Below are 19,020 nucleotides of genomic sequence, written 5' to 3' on the forward strand. Positions count from 1 at the left end.
GTGATTCCCATATTTCCAACTTTTAGTCCAGTGACTTGTGCTGCTTTTATATTAGGGGCCACTCGAAAGATAATTCTTGTCCCCCTGAAATTAAGATTTCTGTATTGGCACCTCTCACTCTCAGAAAATTCTCTTTCATTAAAAAAATATATATACACAGCCCAGCCTTTTATCCAGGGAAAAGTGGAGTTTGTCATCAGCGTACATTTGGAGGTCCAGCTGGTACTGCTCTAAGAACTATGCTAGTGATCGCATGTAGAACATGAATAAGCGCTAAAAGGGATGAACGCTGTGGTCCACTACATGATGCTTTCTGTGGTCAAGATGTCATGGACTCGTTTGGACTTGCTGGCTGTGATTGTACAGAAATGAGGAAACCCATTTTAAAGCGAAGCAGTATGTCATAGTCCCAGGTATTGTAGGCTTCTGAGAGGGCGAGGAGTGTGTGGTCTGTGATCTTGTATTCATCCAAGGACCTCTTCAGCTTTTCTCTGGTGCTGTCCAGGGTGTTTTGTGCCTCTTGCCAGATTGACTCCAGATGGGTAGTCATGGAGGATGAGATTGAGTTTGATGTCTTGTAAACCTTTCTTTCGAGGATCTTGCTGGTGTAGAATAGGTTGGAGATTGACTGGTAGCTAGTCAAGACTTTTAGTCAGTCGACAATTTCTTTAGCAAGGCCATGATGGTGGTATGTTCCCGGTTGTCCATCTGACTTCTTGCAAAAAGGCATGAGTTGATCACAGCTTTGGGATGTATCTGCCTCGAGAATGGGAAGATCTTCATCATACATGCTTCTACAGTACCCCAGTACCCCAGGAGACTGGGGTACCCAGAAATCTCTGCAGTAATTTTTGTGGGCCAGACAGGAGACATTTGAGTGCAGCATGATCGCAGTGAATAGAACAAGGTCTGGGAGCCCTAAAGTGAAAAACCTTTTTGTGACTACATTGTGATTAGGTGGTTTTCACTTCCTGCAACAGAAACTATATAGGTACACATAAACACAAAAACATGCATGCACACACCCTCCACTCCCCCGCTGGCTTTAGGTGGGCTGAAGGGTGTTGGCATGTGAGTAAGCACGTGCAAGTGTTGCTTTGTCAACCTCCTCTGCATCAGTCTGATTCCAGCAGCGGAGAGGGGTGATGGTTTGCAGGGCCTACAGGGAACTGTAGAGTTTTGTTGAGAGGTGCCCTCTTGGCCACTGTTGTCGTGCAGGGAGCACCATGGGTACCAAGTAGGGTTGTGTGATGGAACCATGAATGTGTTTACCACGAATGATGGTTCCACTTGGTCTCAACCATGTACATCTTAACCACGAATATGTCTGTACCATGCATTCCTTTACAAAGAATTATGCGTTGTTAAGGCATGTATGGCAAAGACATATCTGTGGTTAAGAATTGGCAAGTCTAACCTTCAACCCATGTGCCCAGTCCTGAGTCCTAAAACTACACCCCTTCCTCCTGAAAACCAACCACCTCCCCCCCGAGCTCTAAAAACTTCCCTTCTCACAGTCCTTAAAACCATCCCTCCCTCCCCTAAGCCCTAAAAACATCCCCTTACCTTCCCCCGTTAAAAGCCCTAAAATGGCCTCCCAAGCCCCCACCCTGACACCTAAAACCACACCCCTTCTTCTTCCTAAAAACCAAACCCCTCCTCTCCAACCCTAAAAACTTCCCTGTCCCCAAGCCCTAAAACCTGCCCCACCCTCCCCAAAGCTCTAAAAACTACCCCGGCCCCACCTCAGCCCTGAAAACAACCAGACCCCCCAGCCCTGTAAACTACCCCGACCCCACCAGTTCCAGCCCTGAAAGCTTACCCGACTCCCCAGCCCCTAAACTACACCCCACCCACAAAAACCAACCCCAAAACCTGGCCCCAGCCCCATTTACCTCACCACGTCCTCTGGCTCTCCCGATCCTTCCTGCTTCCGCCCAGCATCAGCTAGCACTGCCTTAACCATGCATATGCGTGGTTAAGGCATATGCGTGGTTAAGGCATATGCGTGGTTAAGGCATATGCGTGGTTAAGGCAAGCGCACTAGCGCTTGCATTGTCGAAACACACATGACTAACCCATGTTGTTCCGGCTGTTTCCCAGCAAGTAAATGTTATCCTTTAAAACTTTCAGAAGTTAAAAACTAGATGAAATGTTATAATTTATCATGAATTGCACCTTCCGAAAGGTGCATATCACACACTTTAAAGTATACCAACCATGAGGGAAGTTTCCTACGATGCGTAGACAACATGTGCCATCGGAGTGATGGGGTTCGCATTAGGCCATGCTGTTGGAACACACGTTAATGTGGAGTACCTCAAAGGAAAATAATTAGCAGTGCTGTTAGTGACAAAGCCTACCATTGCTCGGATAAAAACACAAAGGCATGCTTGATGCCCGATGGATGCCACTTCCTCCTCTCTGAGCCACGTCAGTGCTCTGACGGGGAGCCCCTTGAATCACGGATGCATTATTTAATTCCTTGTCGAGCGAACACATGCAAACAGTTCGACTTGAAGATTTGACGCTGCATGATAAATGAAGGTGTGAACAATGAAATATTAATGCTGATCAAGGAGTCTTTTTAAGGACCTAAAGGGTGTGGATTTAATATTGACAAAGGTTCCAATTTCTCCCTTGACAGACACGTTACAAGTCGGACCTGAACTTCATGCGGGGCGTCGCCTGGGAGGCCCTGGGATCCCCCCAGATCGAAAGTGTGAAAAAGGCTGGAGAACTTATCAGTGAGGTACTGTGCAGCCTGAAAGAGGGTCCTAGGAAGCTTGTTTCCGGTCCAGGGAAGACATGGCCTGGCAGTTCGGGCTGGACTGTTCCCATGAGGCACAGGGTCAGACTGATTTGCATATGGCCATGTCTGAACTGGGGTGGCAGAGTGGGCTAAAGAACGGTGATGGACTAAACCCAGATAAGTTGACTGGGGGTGAGTGCTTGCAATGTTCAACACTCCGTCCATCATTTCCTTTGGTTTTGCTTTGAAAGAGGGTCTGGCAGTTAAACTGTTGGGGGAATTAGGTTATGTGAGGCAAATGGCCTTAACAACGCGGGCTCAGCCACGCATGCCGTTTCCCCGCAAGCTGAACCACGCTTGCCTTAAACACGCATATGCGTGGTTCCGGCAATGCGCGGTCTAGATGCCGAGCGGATGGGCCGGGAGAGGAAGACAGGAAGAGGAAGGACTATTGGGCATCGGGAGAAGATACAGTGAGGTAAGCCGGGTCTTGGGGGGGGTAGTTTTTCGAGATGGAGTTGGTTTTAGGACTCAGACAGGGGGGTCGGGGTTGTTTGTAGGGCAGGGAGCAGTTTTAGGGCTCAAGGCAGGGGGGCTGGGTCGGGGTACTTAGAAGGGGCAGGGTACAGTTTTCAGGGCTCAGGGAGGGAGGGCTGGGGTCGGGGTAGTTTTTGCAGTAATGCAATCAAGGGTTTTGGTATTAAAATTAACCATGTGGGTAAAGGCCAAATGTATTGTAAAAGTAACAAGAATCACGAGTTGGCTTTAATTATTACCATATTACCCATTAGATATTTGCACATTGCATGCTCATTTTGATTCAGTATGGATTTTTTGAAAAAACGGAAATGCTTTTTTGGCAACATTTAGCTAAATAGTGGACTTTACTAATTGGTCGCAAAGTGGAAAGAACATGTTTATGTTATTCAGAAGGCGGGTGATGTAGTCAAGATAAGTTTTGCTCTGCTAGGAAATACATTTTTAGCCAGGTTTCAAGTTTTCTTTAAAAAAAAAATTTAAAATAAATTTGTTAACCACTCATAAAGGCTAATGCACGTGTAGGTTGGATTTGCATCTGTAAATAGGTTTGTGCAGTTGCTCTTCCTTCTGCAGAAGCAAGTGGTGTTTGTTGCTGCTGTCTCTAAGAAGATAATAATTGGCCTAGGATTGCAATTAGAAGGTTCAGGTCTTCATAACTTTCAGAAGAGATTTCTGATTGAACCAAGAGCAGTGACGAAGCCCAGGAGTGTAGTTTGGGGGTGGGGTGAGCCTTTGTTAAATGCATTCTCCTGCTTAGAGACTAATGAGCTAGGAGGAAGGAAATTATACTGAGGCTAAACCTCTCATTGAATGGACTTCCTGATTTATAGGAATTCAATCATATCGGCAAATCAGGGAAAATTATTTGTACATCGTCCTGTGAGATATGCGTTCTGAAACCACTACTTTTTGAGCAATGAAAGCAGCCAAACATGTGATATAGGTACAAACATATGCTAAATTATATACATGAACATTCAGATACATTCATACTACGTATATACATACATCTAGAATACATCGATTGAAAAACGCCTGTACATAAATGATATGTATATGCTTACATATGTTCCTTTATTCACTGATGCCCTCTTCCATTGCCGATGACACTGTAACCAAAGGCCTTCTCTTCATATTTTCAGAAAAAGTATCGTCAGAATCCAGGGTCCATGAAATTTACTTCAGTTGCTGACTCTACAGGCCTAGTCCACGCCAAGTCAAGCTATCTTCAGTGCAGTGATGTACGTACTGTTTTATGGAAGGCTGAATTCTGCCTGTGCCTACTGTTTTTATTTTCTGCACTTAGCGAGTGAAAAAGGATCCAGGTTGCTTACACAGGTCTTGAGTGTATTATGTGCGCGGGATTTAGGACGTAACTTGGTACAACCTTCTAGAGTTCTCTTTGGCTTTTCCTGGTTTGTGGCAGTCTGTCGGTGATGAAGGACTCTTTGGTTTTCTGGGTGGCTGTATGGTATGTAGTGTGTGCATGTTTAAGGATAACTGTTGAAGTAGGGTTGGTGTATTTGCACCAGGCAGACTTTTTGTCCCAGCACCCTTTGGTAAGAGAGTTGAATGTATCTGTGAACCTGCAGTTGCTGCATTTGATGTGTTTGTCCCCTGTTTGACATATGGCACTGTGAGACCCTCAAAGTGAAGGAAGCGGGACTTGGATGGCAATGCTGGTATTGGAGTGGCTGGTTTCCAGATTCGTTTTTGAAAGTAGATGGTTGTCTTTTTTGGGAACTGCTATGGTGAAAGTGAGTGATTTGTGATCTAACCAGATGACTGGCGCAGGGGTTATGTTGCTGACTTGGATGTTGGTGTTGAGGCACCAACCTTCGATATGTGAGTGGCTTTTGGATATGGACATGACAATCAAATTTAGCCTGTCACAGAGGCTGCTGAATTGTTTTGAGGATACCATAAAGTCACCTTTAAGCCAGAAGTTGAAGATTCCAGTGGTGAGAGAGCTGTTGGGGGTACAAAATATTATGAATGAAGGGATGAGAAGAGTTCCATGAGCTTCTCAGTCGGTCATGGTGGCGATGACATGACAAGATTTTGTAGCTTACTGTGAGGGAGGTCTCTTTCTTATAACCTCAAATGCAGGGCTGGGATGGTGGTTGATGTGAGTGGTGTTAATGTGGTTTCGAGGATTATGGCTACCTCTATTCCACTTCCAAGAAGTCCTTCCTCCAGATTAAGATTGCAGATATTTTGAACTTTGTAATCAATGGAAAGGCTTGAGGAGTCAGTAAATCAGGTTTTGGTGATGAATTGTTTGTTGTCTTACGCTCTGTATGAGTTTGTGTTCTTGATTGCAGACATGGTATTTTTAAGGTAGTAGTGCAGTACCTGTTCCTGTGAGCTCTTCACTGGTTTGTAACATGAGCATGTGGTGTCAGTTGGGTGCTTAGGATGCTGTGTGATAGGCGGGTATTTCTAAGAGATGGGTATGCCTTGGTGTTCTTGATATCACAAATCTAAAAGGATGCAGATTGGTCACTGCTACCAGCATCTTCAGTACTAAGAGATACCTCAGACTCCCTAGGCTATCACTCTCTGATGCTTGTACTTTCATATGATAACCCTGGTTCTCAATATCATGTTTCCTTTGTGTCCCTTTCACAGAGGCTTTACAGGTCTGGTGACTTAGAGGCCATGCATCGATGCTCCCTGCCCCCTGACCATCCAGATTTCATAAGGGCTCGTCTGAATGCGGCTCACATCAGCGATGTAAGTGACTCTACATTATTACCAGATATGTCGCTCTATAAAGACTTGTGTAAGGCACTTGTCAGATTTGCAAGCTGCTCAGGCAAAGCATTTATCTCAAGAGTGTTATTCTGGGGAGCAGAAACAGTCAATAACACTATGAATAGCTGTACAATATATCAGTTGTTCAAAACGATATCCTATGTATCAGGAACTGTTGTGATAAAGGTTAGGAGCGCTTCTAGTCTGGGCCCAGGATGTGACAATTCATATACAGGTAATGTCCATTATGCATAGAGAGCCACAGACCAATCAGGTTCCCCAGCCAGGGACCCCTTCACAGATTATTTGATGGATGTGTAAATTTAGGACTCAACAGAAATGTTACCTGTTGTTTTTGCTTATTGCACTTTTTTTCTCACAATTCTTTTTTTCTCATCTTCAGAAAGCATATAAAACATCATGGGAACAGACCAGAGCTGGAGGATATGACCTCAGATTAGACGCTATTCCCTTCCAGACTGCCAAAGCTTCCAGAGAAATTGCCAGTGATGTAAGTAGCAATTGCTGACACGTTGCATTCTCCAAGTTTCAGTGCAATGACAATAGCCTCAGAATTGACGATGATAATTCTCCAAGCTCATGGGCTAGTCCAATGTTAAGTGTGACCAAGCCTCATGATCTGTATTTGGATGGTTCCTATGAAGTTCCAGCTAACAATAAACAACTACTTCACTTCATCTATTTATCACTCATCCCCTTATCCATTCTGTTGAGGTGCTCAGTGGTCCTTCCTTGTAAACCCATGTTGTAGGACCACAACATCTTCCACATTCACGCTTAGCCCCAGGTCAAGACAGTAGCACACAGTGACTGACTGCCAGCATCTTCTGCTCGATTTTGCTGTTATTTACATAAGTCCAAATTCCTTTACTGTATTAAAACATTTCAGATGTTTTGTAAACTGATATCCATTGTACACCAGGGCTCTCAGGTTGTAACGTGGCAGATGTACGTCGCTGAGCCAGGTCTATCATCTTAGCATTGATCATTGTATTTGCACATTGTTCTTTTTCTTTTCGATGAAACACTTTGTATTATGCGTGGTTGCCACTATTGTTTTAGAGGTGAGGTGTGGCTGGCAGTGCTGCATGTCGAAGCGTGGTACATCTGGAAGCATGACATGTCTGGAGGTGGGGCATATTGAAAGTGTGGTATTTCTAATAGTGTGGCATGTCAGAAGTTGGCCATGCAGGAAGGTAGCATGTTTAGAGGTAGGGCATGCCTGGAAACATATGTCTGGATGCCTTTAGATAGTTTTATCAAAAAGCTAAAGATTGGGGGTATTACCTGTGACTGCCCACTACTTATGGCATTGAAACTGACAAATAAAGAACAGGAACATTTGAAAGCTGTGGAAGTGTTTGGTGAATGTGTGCCTGAAACTATGTTAATTGGAAAACACTCAGTACCAACTACATGTAACCATCGAATACGGTCTAACATCAAACATGTATAACAAGACAAGTTCTAAAGGAGGAGTAACTGGAAACTAAATGTGGATGGGTTTGTATGTTGATGCAGCAGGACCACCCTCATTCCTGGCACAAATTTCACATGCAAGGGGCAAGAGATCTCTTATCTCTGCCACCGCCAGGGTTCTCCCAACTATTGACTCCAGGCCTGGTGCTCGTATGCTCTAGCTGAAGCATGAGACTGATGATGCATTTTCATATCCACCCGCAGTTCAGGTACCGAGAGGCCTTCCTCAGGGACAAAGGCCATCAGATTGGATTCCGTAGTGTGAACGACGACCCCAAAATGAAGCACTTCCTGAAAGTAAGTAAACTTCAGAGTGAGAAAGCGTACAAGAAGGAGTCCGCCGATGGGAGGTTGCAGTACAAGATGAACCTGGACCAGCCTGGGTTCCGCCATGCCAAGCAGAGCCAGCAGCAAGCCAGTGACGTCAACTACCGGCAGCACCTCCACCAGTACACCTGCGACCCCGAGCAGCTCAACCTAAAGCACGCCAAGGAGGCCTACAAGCTCCAGAGTGACGTAAGTGTTATCTGTTCACTCCCAAAAGTGTTCCCCTCAAACCAAAAGGGATACATATACCAAAATCGAGAGTGAGATCCCCTTTATACTGATATGTTATTTCAGTGCCACTTTTTATGTTGTGTTATGTCATGCTCTCAATACTGAGCGAGCTTTGTTGTGCTATGATTTGTTAAGATGTGATAGTTTTAAATAAGGTTCTGTTAAACTGTGCTGTTTTAAAGAGACATGTATGTCACACGCATATCAATCAACCAATCAGGATTTATAAAGCGCGGCTAATCACCTGATAGAGCATCCAGGGGCTTGTAGGCTCCAGTGGCTTATTCGAACAGCCAGGTCTTGAGGGTCAATCAGAATTCTGGAAGTGAGGGGATGGTCTGGAGGTGAGTGGGGAGGCCACGCATATGATGCAAATTAGCCCCAAAACTCTTTTTAGAATTCTTTACCATCTGAACAGAATAATTCACAGTCAATAAGCTGACAGATATTTGACTTTAGAAAAGGTGTCTTTTTTTGAAATACTAGTGATATTTTAAAATATAGGTCATCTCCAGCCTCTCAACATTTCTCACCAATTTACAGTGTAAAATAGTAAAATATTATAACATAGTAGGCACTGGTGAGGTTAAAGTTTTCAAAACTCTGCAGTGTGGTCTCTGTGTACACTCTTCTTCTCTTGGCATGATGTTACGTCATGTCCTGTTATTTAGATAGCAATTAATACCTGTTTTTAGCCAGGATCAATCCGTTAGCAATTTTGACAAGCATGGAATTGAGCAGAGTTGCTGCAATAATTTTCGGAGTGGGGCGCTAGCCATCAACACCCCGTTAGTAAACTCGTGCTACATAGAGAGGAAGTGCATGAAACAAGCCAGATTCATACAGGGGAAGAAGTGGCATTCCAGTGATGCATTTTAGAGCACACATGCTACAAATATATGGTTAAAATGTCTTATGGTATTGTAATTTGTGGAAAACACATTCTCCTTCAAATTTATCTATTTGCGCTACTAAATCACCATAAATAACTTCTGCAAATTTAGGGCCTAGTTTAGAGTTTGGCGGATATTCCGTCAATGTGCATCACATCCAATGGCACCTATAATACGGCGGGCGGGATATCCGTCATGTTTGTGATGGACTAACCCATCCACCGAACAGTGCATCAGGCCCTTAGTCTTTTAACAGAGTGACATGAGCGTTTAAGTGACTATAATAAATCAACTAATATTTCATAATTTCCATATGCACTGTATCCCAACCGGTGTTTCTTTTACACACATGCAATTTTATGAACTTAGTATTCCCACTGACACAGTATCCACACTTATAATTGCAGTAACATTAATTGTAATACTCATTTGCATATTGTTTTTTTGCATGACATATTACACAATCAAGTAAGACAGGTCTTTAAAATGAATATTGTAAAGTGAGGTGGGGCACGGGCTGTCTGATAGCTTATCAAGTATGAAATATTTTACTTGTGGTAAATAACGGACCTGGACATAGCACATATTCACTAACGAAAAGTGCACCTTTCTACGTAATCATTGAAAAGTGCCTAGAGTGAACTTGAAGTGTACTCAGAACTACAACATGTAGACTGAATGCAGACTTTCAGATCAGTACTGGTGTTTAACACAAGCAACATCCACACATTGAAAAAGTGCACTAGTGTGAATGCACGTGCTGCATAAACCTCACAGACATCATAATATCTGAAACTGAGGGAGAAGTCAAATACCAGCAGTAAAAAAAAACAAAAAAAACAATAGATTGACTGTGGAATGTTCAACATCACAAAAGAGACACACTGGTGCTCATTTATAGCACAGATCTAAGGTTAGTGTGTGACTCATTAGATAATATGGGGGCAATAGTACAAGTCTCAGGCTTGTAAGTTGAGGAACAACTTGTATTAGAAAATGAGTCATGACACTCACACCAATAGCATGCTTTGCGCATTGTCGTTGCTCACTCACCACAAGTGCTTCGCTGTTGGTAACAGAGCAGGGGCTTTACATGTCACTGATGGTGCATAATAACATAATATGGGCAGTTTTAGAGCTACACTCATGTTGTGGCCATTTGGTTGTATTTGTTAAAATGAAGTTTCCTATATATTTTTTAATTGTGCATCCCTCTAATTAAGTACCACTATGTAAAAAGCTAAATAAGGGGCTGCTTTTGAAAATAGACGATAGACTTGTCTGTTCTGTTTCAAAACGTAGTGACTTTTTGGTTTGCTGTTCTATCACTCCTAAATGAAAGTAGAACTTATCTGGAAAAGAGAGATAAAGCATTAAATCGATTTTAATCTTTCATGCAGCAAGCAAATTGAACTTAATTTGTCTTAGCTTGTTTGGAGCGTATTAAGAAATTGACTCTAATTCTCCTTCCCAGTTAAGTAAAATATGCCTTATTTTTACTTTCCATGCTACTGCTGTTTGAAATGCATGTCAAATCTACTTGACAAGCAAGCTATTATTTTAATGTACACGTTTGTTAACTTTTAACATACTTAGTTGCCTCCTTTCACACTCTCCTGTACCACATCATGAGTGACACCGACTTTAGCTACAAAATTGCAGTTATCTAAAGAAATTGTCTGACATTTGAAGTCTCTCTTTGAACAACTGCTAATGGTCATATGCAACAAGTACTGGCAAATACAGCAGGTCCTATCTTTGTAAGGCATTAGCCCAGAATTGCATTTGCCATGGGATGCTAAGCATAACTGACAAAAAAATAATCTTTTTTATTGCTGATATTAAACAGCATTGGACAAAACCCCCCACAAAAGCCAGTCTCCACGCGTGTGCACATAAGTCTTGACGTAGTGGCTATATAGGCTTTTGGCATCAGAGTGATGACATAGCACATGAATGTGAAAACACACATGCATGCCTACCTCATGCTGCAGCAGCTTTTATTTTCCTTCTAATTTATTGTTCCATTATAGCGGACGCCCATCATGGAGCAGTTATTTGAAAAAACCATAAAAAAGTGTGTGAAAATGCTTTCAGCGATTGGAGCAGCCCAGTAGCTAATTGAAACTGCTGGGTCCTCCTAAAAAGTGAAAAAGAAAATGCAATCGATAAGTGATGATCAGGAGGGGTGAGTGGGGCAATATAAGAGTGTGGAGGGGCTGGGAAGATCAAGTCAGAGCCCCCAATGTGCGTGAGGAGGGAGGGGAAGCGCAGCATGAGTGTTCAAATAACAGGGGGGTAGAGGAAACAAGAGGTGAGCTGAGAGGTGCAGAAGTAACACAGAGGGTGTGAGGGGGCAGGGATCTGAAGAGGAAACAGCACATCTGAGAAAGAGGTAGAGCGGAAGAAAGCACATGCTTCTTCCATGAAAGCTCAAAAAACAAACATTGATAAAGCCTATCCGATCTAAGGTTGGCCGCCAACAATTTGGCTTTGACAGTGCTTGCTTTGTTTCACAGTGATTTTTATAAAACCTTGTTGTGGGAGCTGTGTCACCCTCTCCATATTTTTTTCTTAAAAAACATTTCAGTAGATGAGCTTGGTACAGAAATGACCTACTTTGTGTGGAGATGCACCCAAGGTGAAAGAGCAGAATGACATCAAAGTAAGGTTAGCCAATGATGGAAGGAGGTTGACCAACTGCCCCATGCTGAATGCTGTAGTGGACGGAGAAAAATGTGAATGACATACTAACAGACCAATGGATGAATAGGGGTTCGCTCAAAGCTCCTATAAGTAAATATATTTTACACATAATTTCCTAAAATCAAAAGGCAATGTTTAATACCTGACCTAAAAAGTAGTTCTCCGAATATCAGTAGTAAGGTATAGAAGCCATCCGGTCAAAAGGATCGTAAATGTACTAGGGGAGACAAAAACACTAGAAGAGGAAGGAAAGTCAATGAATAATAAGCAAGGGAATTCAATTAACAAGAAAGACAATAAGTGAAGTAATGGGGTGGCCCCAAGTCCACTGTAAGTATTAATATTGCACATGTCTGTAGGTGATACCTATGAACACACCAATTGCCTTTTTATTGCAAATTTACAAAATGAAGCCCTTCAGAGTACTCTGGTGGTGCAACAGCACCTCCTGCATCCCTACTTCCAGGACCCCGGAACTGGGGCACCTAACAAACAAGCATTGGTAAAGCCATTAGGTCGCAGCTCTAAAAGGCAGAGCTATTGTCTTTGCCAATGCTTATTGCCAGGTGCATGCATCATGTTCATGCCTCAAGATGCATGCACATGCATGGCTGGCAATCTTCAATTGTGTTTTCAAATAATGAAAACCTATTTCAAAATGGCCATTAATGTGCATTCATGTACATTGCAAGTGTCATTACAAGTGTGTTGCGACTTGTCGGAAAGACTTTCAGGATGGTTGTGATCCTGGCTGTGATTTTTAATTTACCTTTCAAACATGGCTCGTAATTTTAGAACCATAAACATTTCCAAAAATGTAAAAAGAAGTATGCACAGTAAAAGAAGCAAATGGATAGGCAGCATTTTGCAGCTACTGGCCCCCGTAAAAAATCAACAAATATATAAACAAAATGTTAACAAGTAGGGCTGGATGGAGAGTAGGGTGGGGAGCTCTGGGAGCAAAAAGAAGAGTGCACGAAGCCTAATAATTGAAACAAGTTGCATGACATCACTTTGCAGCTGCCTGACCATCATAAGAAATAAATTAAAACAAATTGCATGGAGAGGGGGCGAGGAATGAAAGAGAGTAGGAGATATAGAGGAAAAAGGGAGATAGAGCAAGGAAATATATGCACTGTCATGGAGTGCTTAATAGTACATAAAAAGAGCTCCACCAAGCCTGCAGGGGAAATTTACAATTCATCCAACCAGAACATTGTGAGACCAAAATGCTCCTGGCGGGAGACACACAAGAGGTCAAAGCCATCAAATCAGGAGCGGCCAACTGAGATAGGCAGCACAGCCTTCCAACTATGAGCAAAGAGGTCACTCTAGGTATGTTATGTTTTGAAAATAATACATCTGGCTACAGATAGCTTAAACCCAAAAACAAATTTGCCCAGGATTGAGCGGTGTGGCAAATTGGAGATGGTCAGATGAGAACCAATGCTCCTTTATCTAAAGTAAGCAACTTATCCAATTATCTCGTGTCTATAAAGCTGTGATCCCCCTGTACTGACGTCAACCACCAACTTTCATTATATTTAATGTGAATGTGGACAAGGAGATTCCCACCTTTACAGATAGTAGAAGTATTACACAAAATAAGATGGCTGGCCTAGTGTTCCTATTTACGATCTTTAAGCTTACCAGGGCTTAAACTTGTAATAAATTGCTCTGTAAGACAGAGCCTTACTGTAGTCATGAAACCTCACTACACTTATCCTTATAAAATTATCTGAAGTATAGTTCAGCAGGTTGCCCTATTGCACAGTTTGCGTTATAGTGCATCCTCGTTTGGTTCAATGTATAGATTTACTCCTCCGGCTTGTCTTCATTGAAGAGAAGGGCGTGTTAAAAAGGCCCTGCTACTGCTAGCCTTGTACGTATATCGATGTGAAATGTCTGAAGTCTGAAATGCTGGTGTTCTCCTCCAGCTGCTTCTGCGGAAGAGCTCTCAACAATTACAAAAGTCTGTTTTTAGACCTTAAAAGAAAATTATTGAGAAGTGAGACATTCGGGATGGCTTTGTGGTACCTACTTCGCTCAGGCTCATATGTTTCCTGAGTGCATCCCGAGTGCTTGTAAACAAGGCATGCCTTGCCTTTTGTTTTTGTTTCAAGTCTGATCTGTTTCTTAAGATGTGAGTCCTGTCAAACCATAAACACTAAAGTAGTTTCTTTCATCTCAAGACATGAGTTTCTTCCTGGACGTCAATTAGTGGTAGACAGGTGAATTGGGTGCTATCCCTGGCTTGTTCTTTGGTAGCCCTGACCTCGTCTCAGGAGGACACAAAGGCGATAACAGGAACAAAACACAAACAGGGCTTAAAGGAACAGTTTAGGTTTTGGGCATTTTGCTTCATCCCATTCATTCTATATCTATCTTTTGAGGGCCTAAGGTTGCAACAAGGCCAAGGGTTAAATCTGTCATCCAATACCATATGGCATATAGCATAAAACATACCATACCATACCGTACCATACCATACCATACCACACCATCACAGATCATCCCAGAGCAGACCAGAATATATATTTAGAACTAAACTCACAATCCCTTTCTTGTAAGTGGAGGAGATACACCTTTACTATCAAGTACTAAATGAATTAATACATTTCTATTTTGCCCCAGACAAGAGCTTGTGCTCTTGAAACTACTGTTCCTTATTCAGCTTGTTGTGTGCTGTAAAGTCGTAACTGTACAATTTAAACTGGAAGAGAAATCACTCATAATTGATGTTTACTCTACATGTGCAGGTTAAGTACAAGTCTGATTTGAACTGGATCAGGGGAATTGGCTGGACCCCTCCGGGTTCTCATAAAGTGGAGATGGCCCGAAGGGCTGCGGAGCTGGCCTACGCTCAGGAAATGGACCCCCGGCCCTCTTCTGCGCAAGACAAGCATACTGAGGTGAGAATAAATACATATTTCGCTAAGTCTCATATTGGGGTTGACTACCTTTATTTCAGCTAAATGTTGAGATGTCACAGTCTTGCATTCAAGAGCACTTACACCTGAGTATTGTAGATGCAGGACTCACTCCATTCTTCTGTGTCAGTTGTACCATTGATGCCGCCCACCTGCCTCTGTTGTGGTGCATCAATTAGGGCATGGCTGGTGTCCCACCACACCAAACCCGTAGTTCTTGACCGCATTTCGAAGTGGGAGAACCACCAGGTTTCTGATGGCAAAGTCTAAGCTGGCTTTGTTTGAGGAATCCTGTAGCTGGCCATTGATTCTCCAAATGGGCGTGACTAATGTTGACAGTATGGTCTTCCGTAAGTTAAAACCATGATGGATGCACATCAACACCTTATTTGAACATATTTAGACAACAATAACTTCACAGATTCGGAAGTATAGATTTGGGCCTCTTCTCTTGTTATCTGCTTTCTGTCCAATGTGAGTTTATTTCCCCCCTCTGTTTTCTGTTTATCACAGACTCAACCAAGAGATGACCCTTACAACCAAATTGGTGTCAATCCAGATGCCTCTGAGATGCTCCAGGTCAGAAGGAAGAAAATGCTGCCAAAGAAGCAATGAAAACTCTGAGAGCTATGGAATATGGGAGCGAGCAATGCATTAATAAAGAACAGGACGCACAACAGGAAAATAAACATTTTAGTGCCAGTCACTTGCATTTCTACCACGGATGGCAGAATAATTTCAACTCATCTGTTTTTAGCTAGGCGGCTGAGCAGCTTGGGCGATTTTAAGGAAATCATCACGCATAATGCATATGTCGTAACTGACAAATTTCCTATTTCTCTTGTTCTTTGAGTGGATATGAAGAGTTTATTGAAAGTTGCACACAACATTAGTACTAGAGGACTGGCGGGTTCAGCTTTGTACTAAAACAAAGTAACAAATATTATTTTTCAGAAGTAGAAATCTCAAGGTATTTATATCAAGTAAATTAACAGAGTCTCGGTTTTACAAACACCTTGAACTCTGGCTTCTCTAAGAGGTGTTATATTTTTTATTATGGCTTCCCTACAGGTCAGGAAAGTGCAATATTTTACTTAATGCAAAATAATGTGTGGATAATTGTTTATTATGTACTAATTATTCAAAATAGTTATGGTGTTTAAAGAACGTTATAGATACAGACATAAGTGTAAACAAATACTTCGATAGAATGTTGGAAAGTGCCAAGTATGGTCTTGAAGAGATCTCAAATTATGTTTGAATTGTAGATCTCAATAACATTATACAAGGAGGGCTGAATGCACATCAAGGAAAGGTTGTCAGCAAGGGAATCTCCAGCTGGAGGCACAGACTGTCCCCAGTAGCAGCAAATATTACCCTTGTTTGGAGGACACAGTGTGAAGGTGGCAAATGTCTAGGTAGGCAGAGATCTTTGCATCAGCAATGACTATCGGTGCCAATTGACTAATAAATTGAAGGTAATAATGTTGATAGAATATGTTTTTATTTTCTACATATATTCTTATTAAGAAACACAAGAGCAACCCATATGTCCTTGTGAACTGGATATTTTGCAGTAAGCAATAACAGTGTCCACAAGGAACTTATTTCGAATAACACATTTTCAATAAAGAGTACAAATTTATATACTCGTAACTGATTCAATCAGAAAAACACAGAAACAAAGACATGGAGACAATTGTTTCAACTCTTTATTGAATATTTATTTTCTACATGGCTTTTAACAACTACTGGTGTAACTGCAAAATCTTTATATTATCTGACTATTATTTACTAAGACCAACCCAGTCTTTCTTCTTTCTTGATAACAAGAGTTCCATAGAGTAAGTATAATAGTAACACCTGTTATTTGGAGTGCTATAAAAAAATCGGCAAAAGGAAACCTAACATGAATAATACATTTATATTACCGTCGGGCATCTCCTGCTGTGGCTTGGAAGGCTAAAAAATTGAAGCGATAAACTCGTTTCTTAAAGGCAAGGGGTCTGTAGCACAGAAGATTGGTGAAAGTGAGTTGGATGGACAAGGAAGAGTTCTGTGTCTTTTATCATAAAAAGAAAAGGGATATAGCATGTACACAAAAATAAAGAAGTGACCGACCTGAAAATGCTGAATACTAAACTGCACATTGTCGTTGTCAATGTTATTCATATCGTGTTGGGTTGTCGCCAGCGTGGTCCCTCTCAGAAGGCTTGCACATGCAAACATGTATGGATTAAAAGGGTGTTGATGGTGTGACAGATATGTGGAGCAAGGGGCAGTGTTTGAGTGGCAGCTGTAGAAGTGCCCTCAGCTGTGTCACAGTGGGCTTGACACAAGGTATTGGCAGTGGGAAGTGTAAAGCAGGTTGTGTTGAGAGGGCATTAAGCAGGAATTAATGACAGAAACAGTAGGGCAAAAGTAGAGCTTTGCTTTTGTGTAAGTGCTATACGTGGGGATGAGCAATGTGTTGCTATTATGGCAAAGTGGGTTTTGAGCACAGCTAAGAGTAAAGAGGAAATCACATGTTGCTACATACTATAAAGTAGACACCGGTCTCTGAAGTTGCATATATCTTTAATAAACACAGGTAATACGAACCATGCAGCACACTCCACCAGCAACACCTCACTCTTCTGTTGTTATTACAATTCTTCCACTCCATGCTACATTCTTAAAGACCTTGCTACTTCTAGTACATTACTGCCGGTGAACGGGATGCAAAACCTCTGGCGTCCTTCACAAATAAAACAACATGAGGAAGTAATAAGCAAATACATATTTTATTCCTATGCTAGATATTCCTCAATATTACAACTTTAGCCTTTAAATTTCATCTGTATTTCCTGCTCCAAGAATGATATTCCGTTCATGTCCCTTTTCTCACGATCAACATTTATGGTTACTTTTGCCTCCCCAGCGAAACTACCATTCTTCAACTCTTGTGGATTGCAATGCTACATCACTTTAGTATTCATTCATTCATTCATTCATTCATTCATTCATTCAATACATCTTTTTCGGCTTCAACAGCCATAAAAGAATACAATAATAATTCAGATATCAATAAAAACAGCTATAAAAGAATACAGTAGTAATACAGATATCATATAAAAACATTCAATGGTCAAATACAGCAGCACCCAATTACAGCATACAGTAAATGGGCGTACAGTATAACACGTACATCATTAAAAAACATTCAGTGGGTCAATTACAGCAGCAGCGACTGATATCGTACAATAACTGGGCACACAACAGCGTCACAAAGAGAACTACTGACCATATCGCTTCATAATGTATAGCGCTTCTCAAGTTAAATTTATAGCAGCTAGGCAAACTTTCAGGGTTTCCATGTTGGTTAAAAATCTATAGTCTTCAAGATATGAGTTAACAAGGACTAAAAACTTTCTTCTCGCAGATTTATGAAGTGCACAAAAAAGTAGAAAGTGTAAAGTGCTTTGACTCGAGGTACCATCACACGGGCATGGTGGAAGGTTATCCTGCCACCAGCCTTGGACTGGTAATTCCACTAAGAAGTCTACAGTACCCAATGTATCCTTGTCAAATAAAATCTGTATTGAGTATTTTCTATAAAACTAAAATAAAATGTCACCTACCAATTAAAAAAACGTGTTCCACATTTGCAGAACGTTTGCGTGGTATTCATTTTCCCACCATCTTCCAAGTTAGCTGTATTGTTGGCAGCATTCACAACCTCCAGAGGCCACGCTAGGCCAAGACAAACAGAAGTTTTAAGTCCTACCATGATGGAAAGCTGGTCGAATGCAAGGACCAGGGTGGTCCTGGTCAAAGAATTACCTTCTGACTTAAAAGGTTTCTGGAAAGGTCCTCCGAGGAGGTGGCTGCAAAGACAAAGGGGTGTCAGAGGATCAAGTCTCAGTGAATCAGTTGACAGAAGCGGGAAAAAAAGTCAGGAGATCACGCTCAGGAAGCTGTCAAAGTTGATAGTATATTACTTAGCGTTGGATGAAGAGGGAGGTAGGGACACCTTGCAAGTATTTCATGTTCCTTTTTCTGTCTCAAGAGGTGAATTACACCTCATTAGTGATAAATGGGACAAGCCCATTGGTGAGAGGCTGTTTCAGTGTAGTTATTCAACATTCACTGCAGCTTTTCGTTCTACAGCTACATAGTGTCATGCCATAATCTCCTGGGGAAATTGGCATACACCCTCCAAGATGCCAAAGATGACTTACTAAATTGAAGACAATTCTAAAGCCACTGTGGGAGCAAGCCTGTTATCAACAATGCCAAACACACCTCAACCTACACCCCCTTCTTTTTCTGCACTCAGTAAAAACATCAGTTGGCATTAACTACTTCTTTGACAATATAATCAACACCATCAGACAAAACACAG

At 41.9% G+C, this 19,020-nt stretch overlaps 1 protein-coding gene across 1 annotated transcript in view; it reads left to right on the top strand.

Annotated features, from left to right (window-relative positions):
- Positions 1 to 18,282, top strand: part of NRAP (nebulin related anchoring protein) — a 289,660-nt gene extending 271,378 nt beyond the window's left edge. The window contains exons 36-42 of the mRNA XM_085603355.1: positions 2,648 to 2,752; positions 4,435 to 4,533; positions 5,924 to 6,028; positions 6,453 to 6,560; positions 7,754 to 8,065; positions 14,466 to 14,618; positions 15,150 to 18,282. Of these exons, the coding sequence (XP_085459481.1) occupies positions 2,648 to 2,752; positions 4,435 to 4,533; positions 5,924 to 6,028; positions 6,453 to 6,560; positions 7,754 to 8,065; positions 14,466 to 14,618; positions 15,150 to 15,251 (984 nt within the window). The 3' untranslated portion in view covers positions 15,252 to 18,282. The remainder of the gene's footprint in view (positions 1 to 2,647; positions 2,753 to 4,434; positions 4,534 to 5,923; positions 6,029 to 6,452; positions 6,561 to 7,753; positions 8,066 to 14,465; positions 14,619 to 15,149) is intronic.
- Positions 18,283 to 19,020: the final 738 nt, after the last annotated feature.

Source organism: Triturus cristatus, chromosome 1_2 (genome assembly GCF_964204655.1).
Source record: "Triturus cristatus chromosome 1_2, aTriCri1.1, whole genome shotgun sequence".
NCBI lineage: Eukaryota > Metazoa > Chordata > Amphibia > Caudata > Salamandridae > Triturus > Triturus cristatus.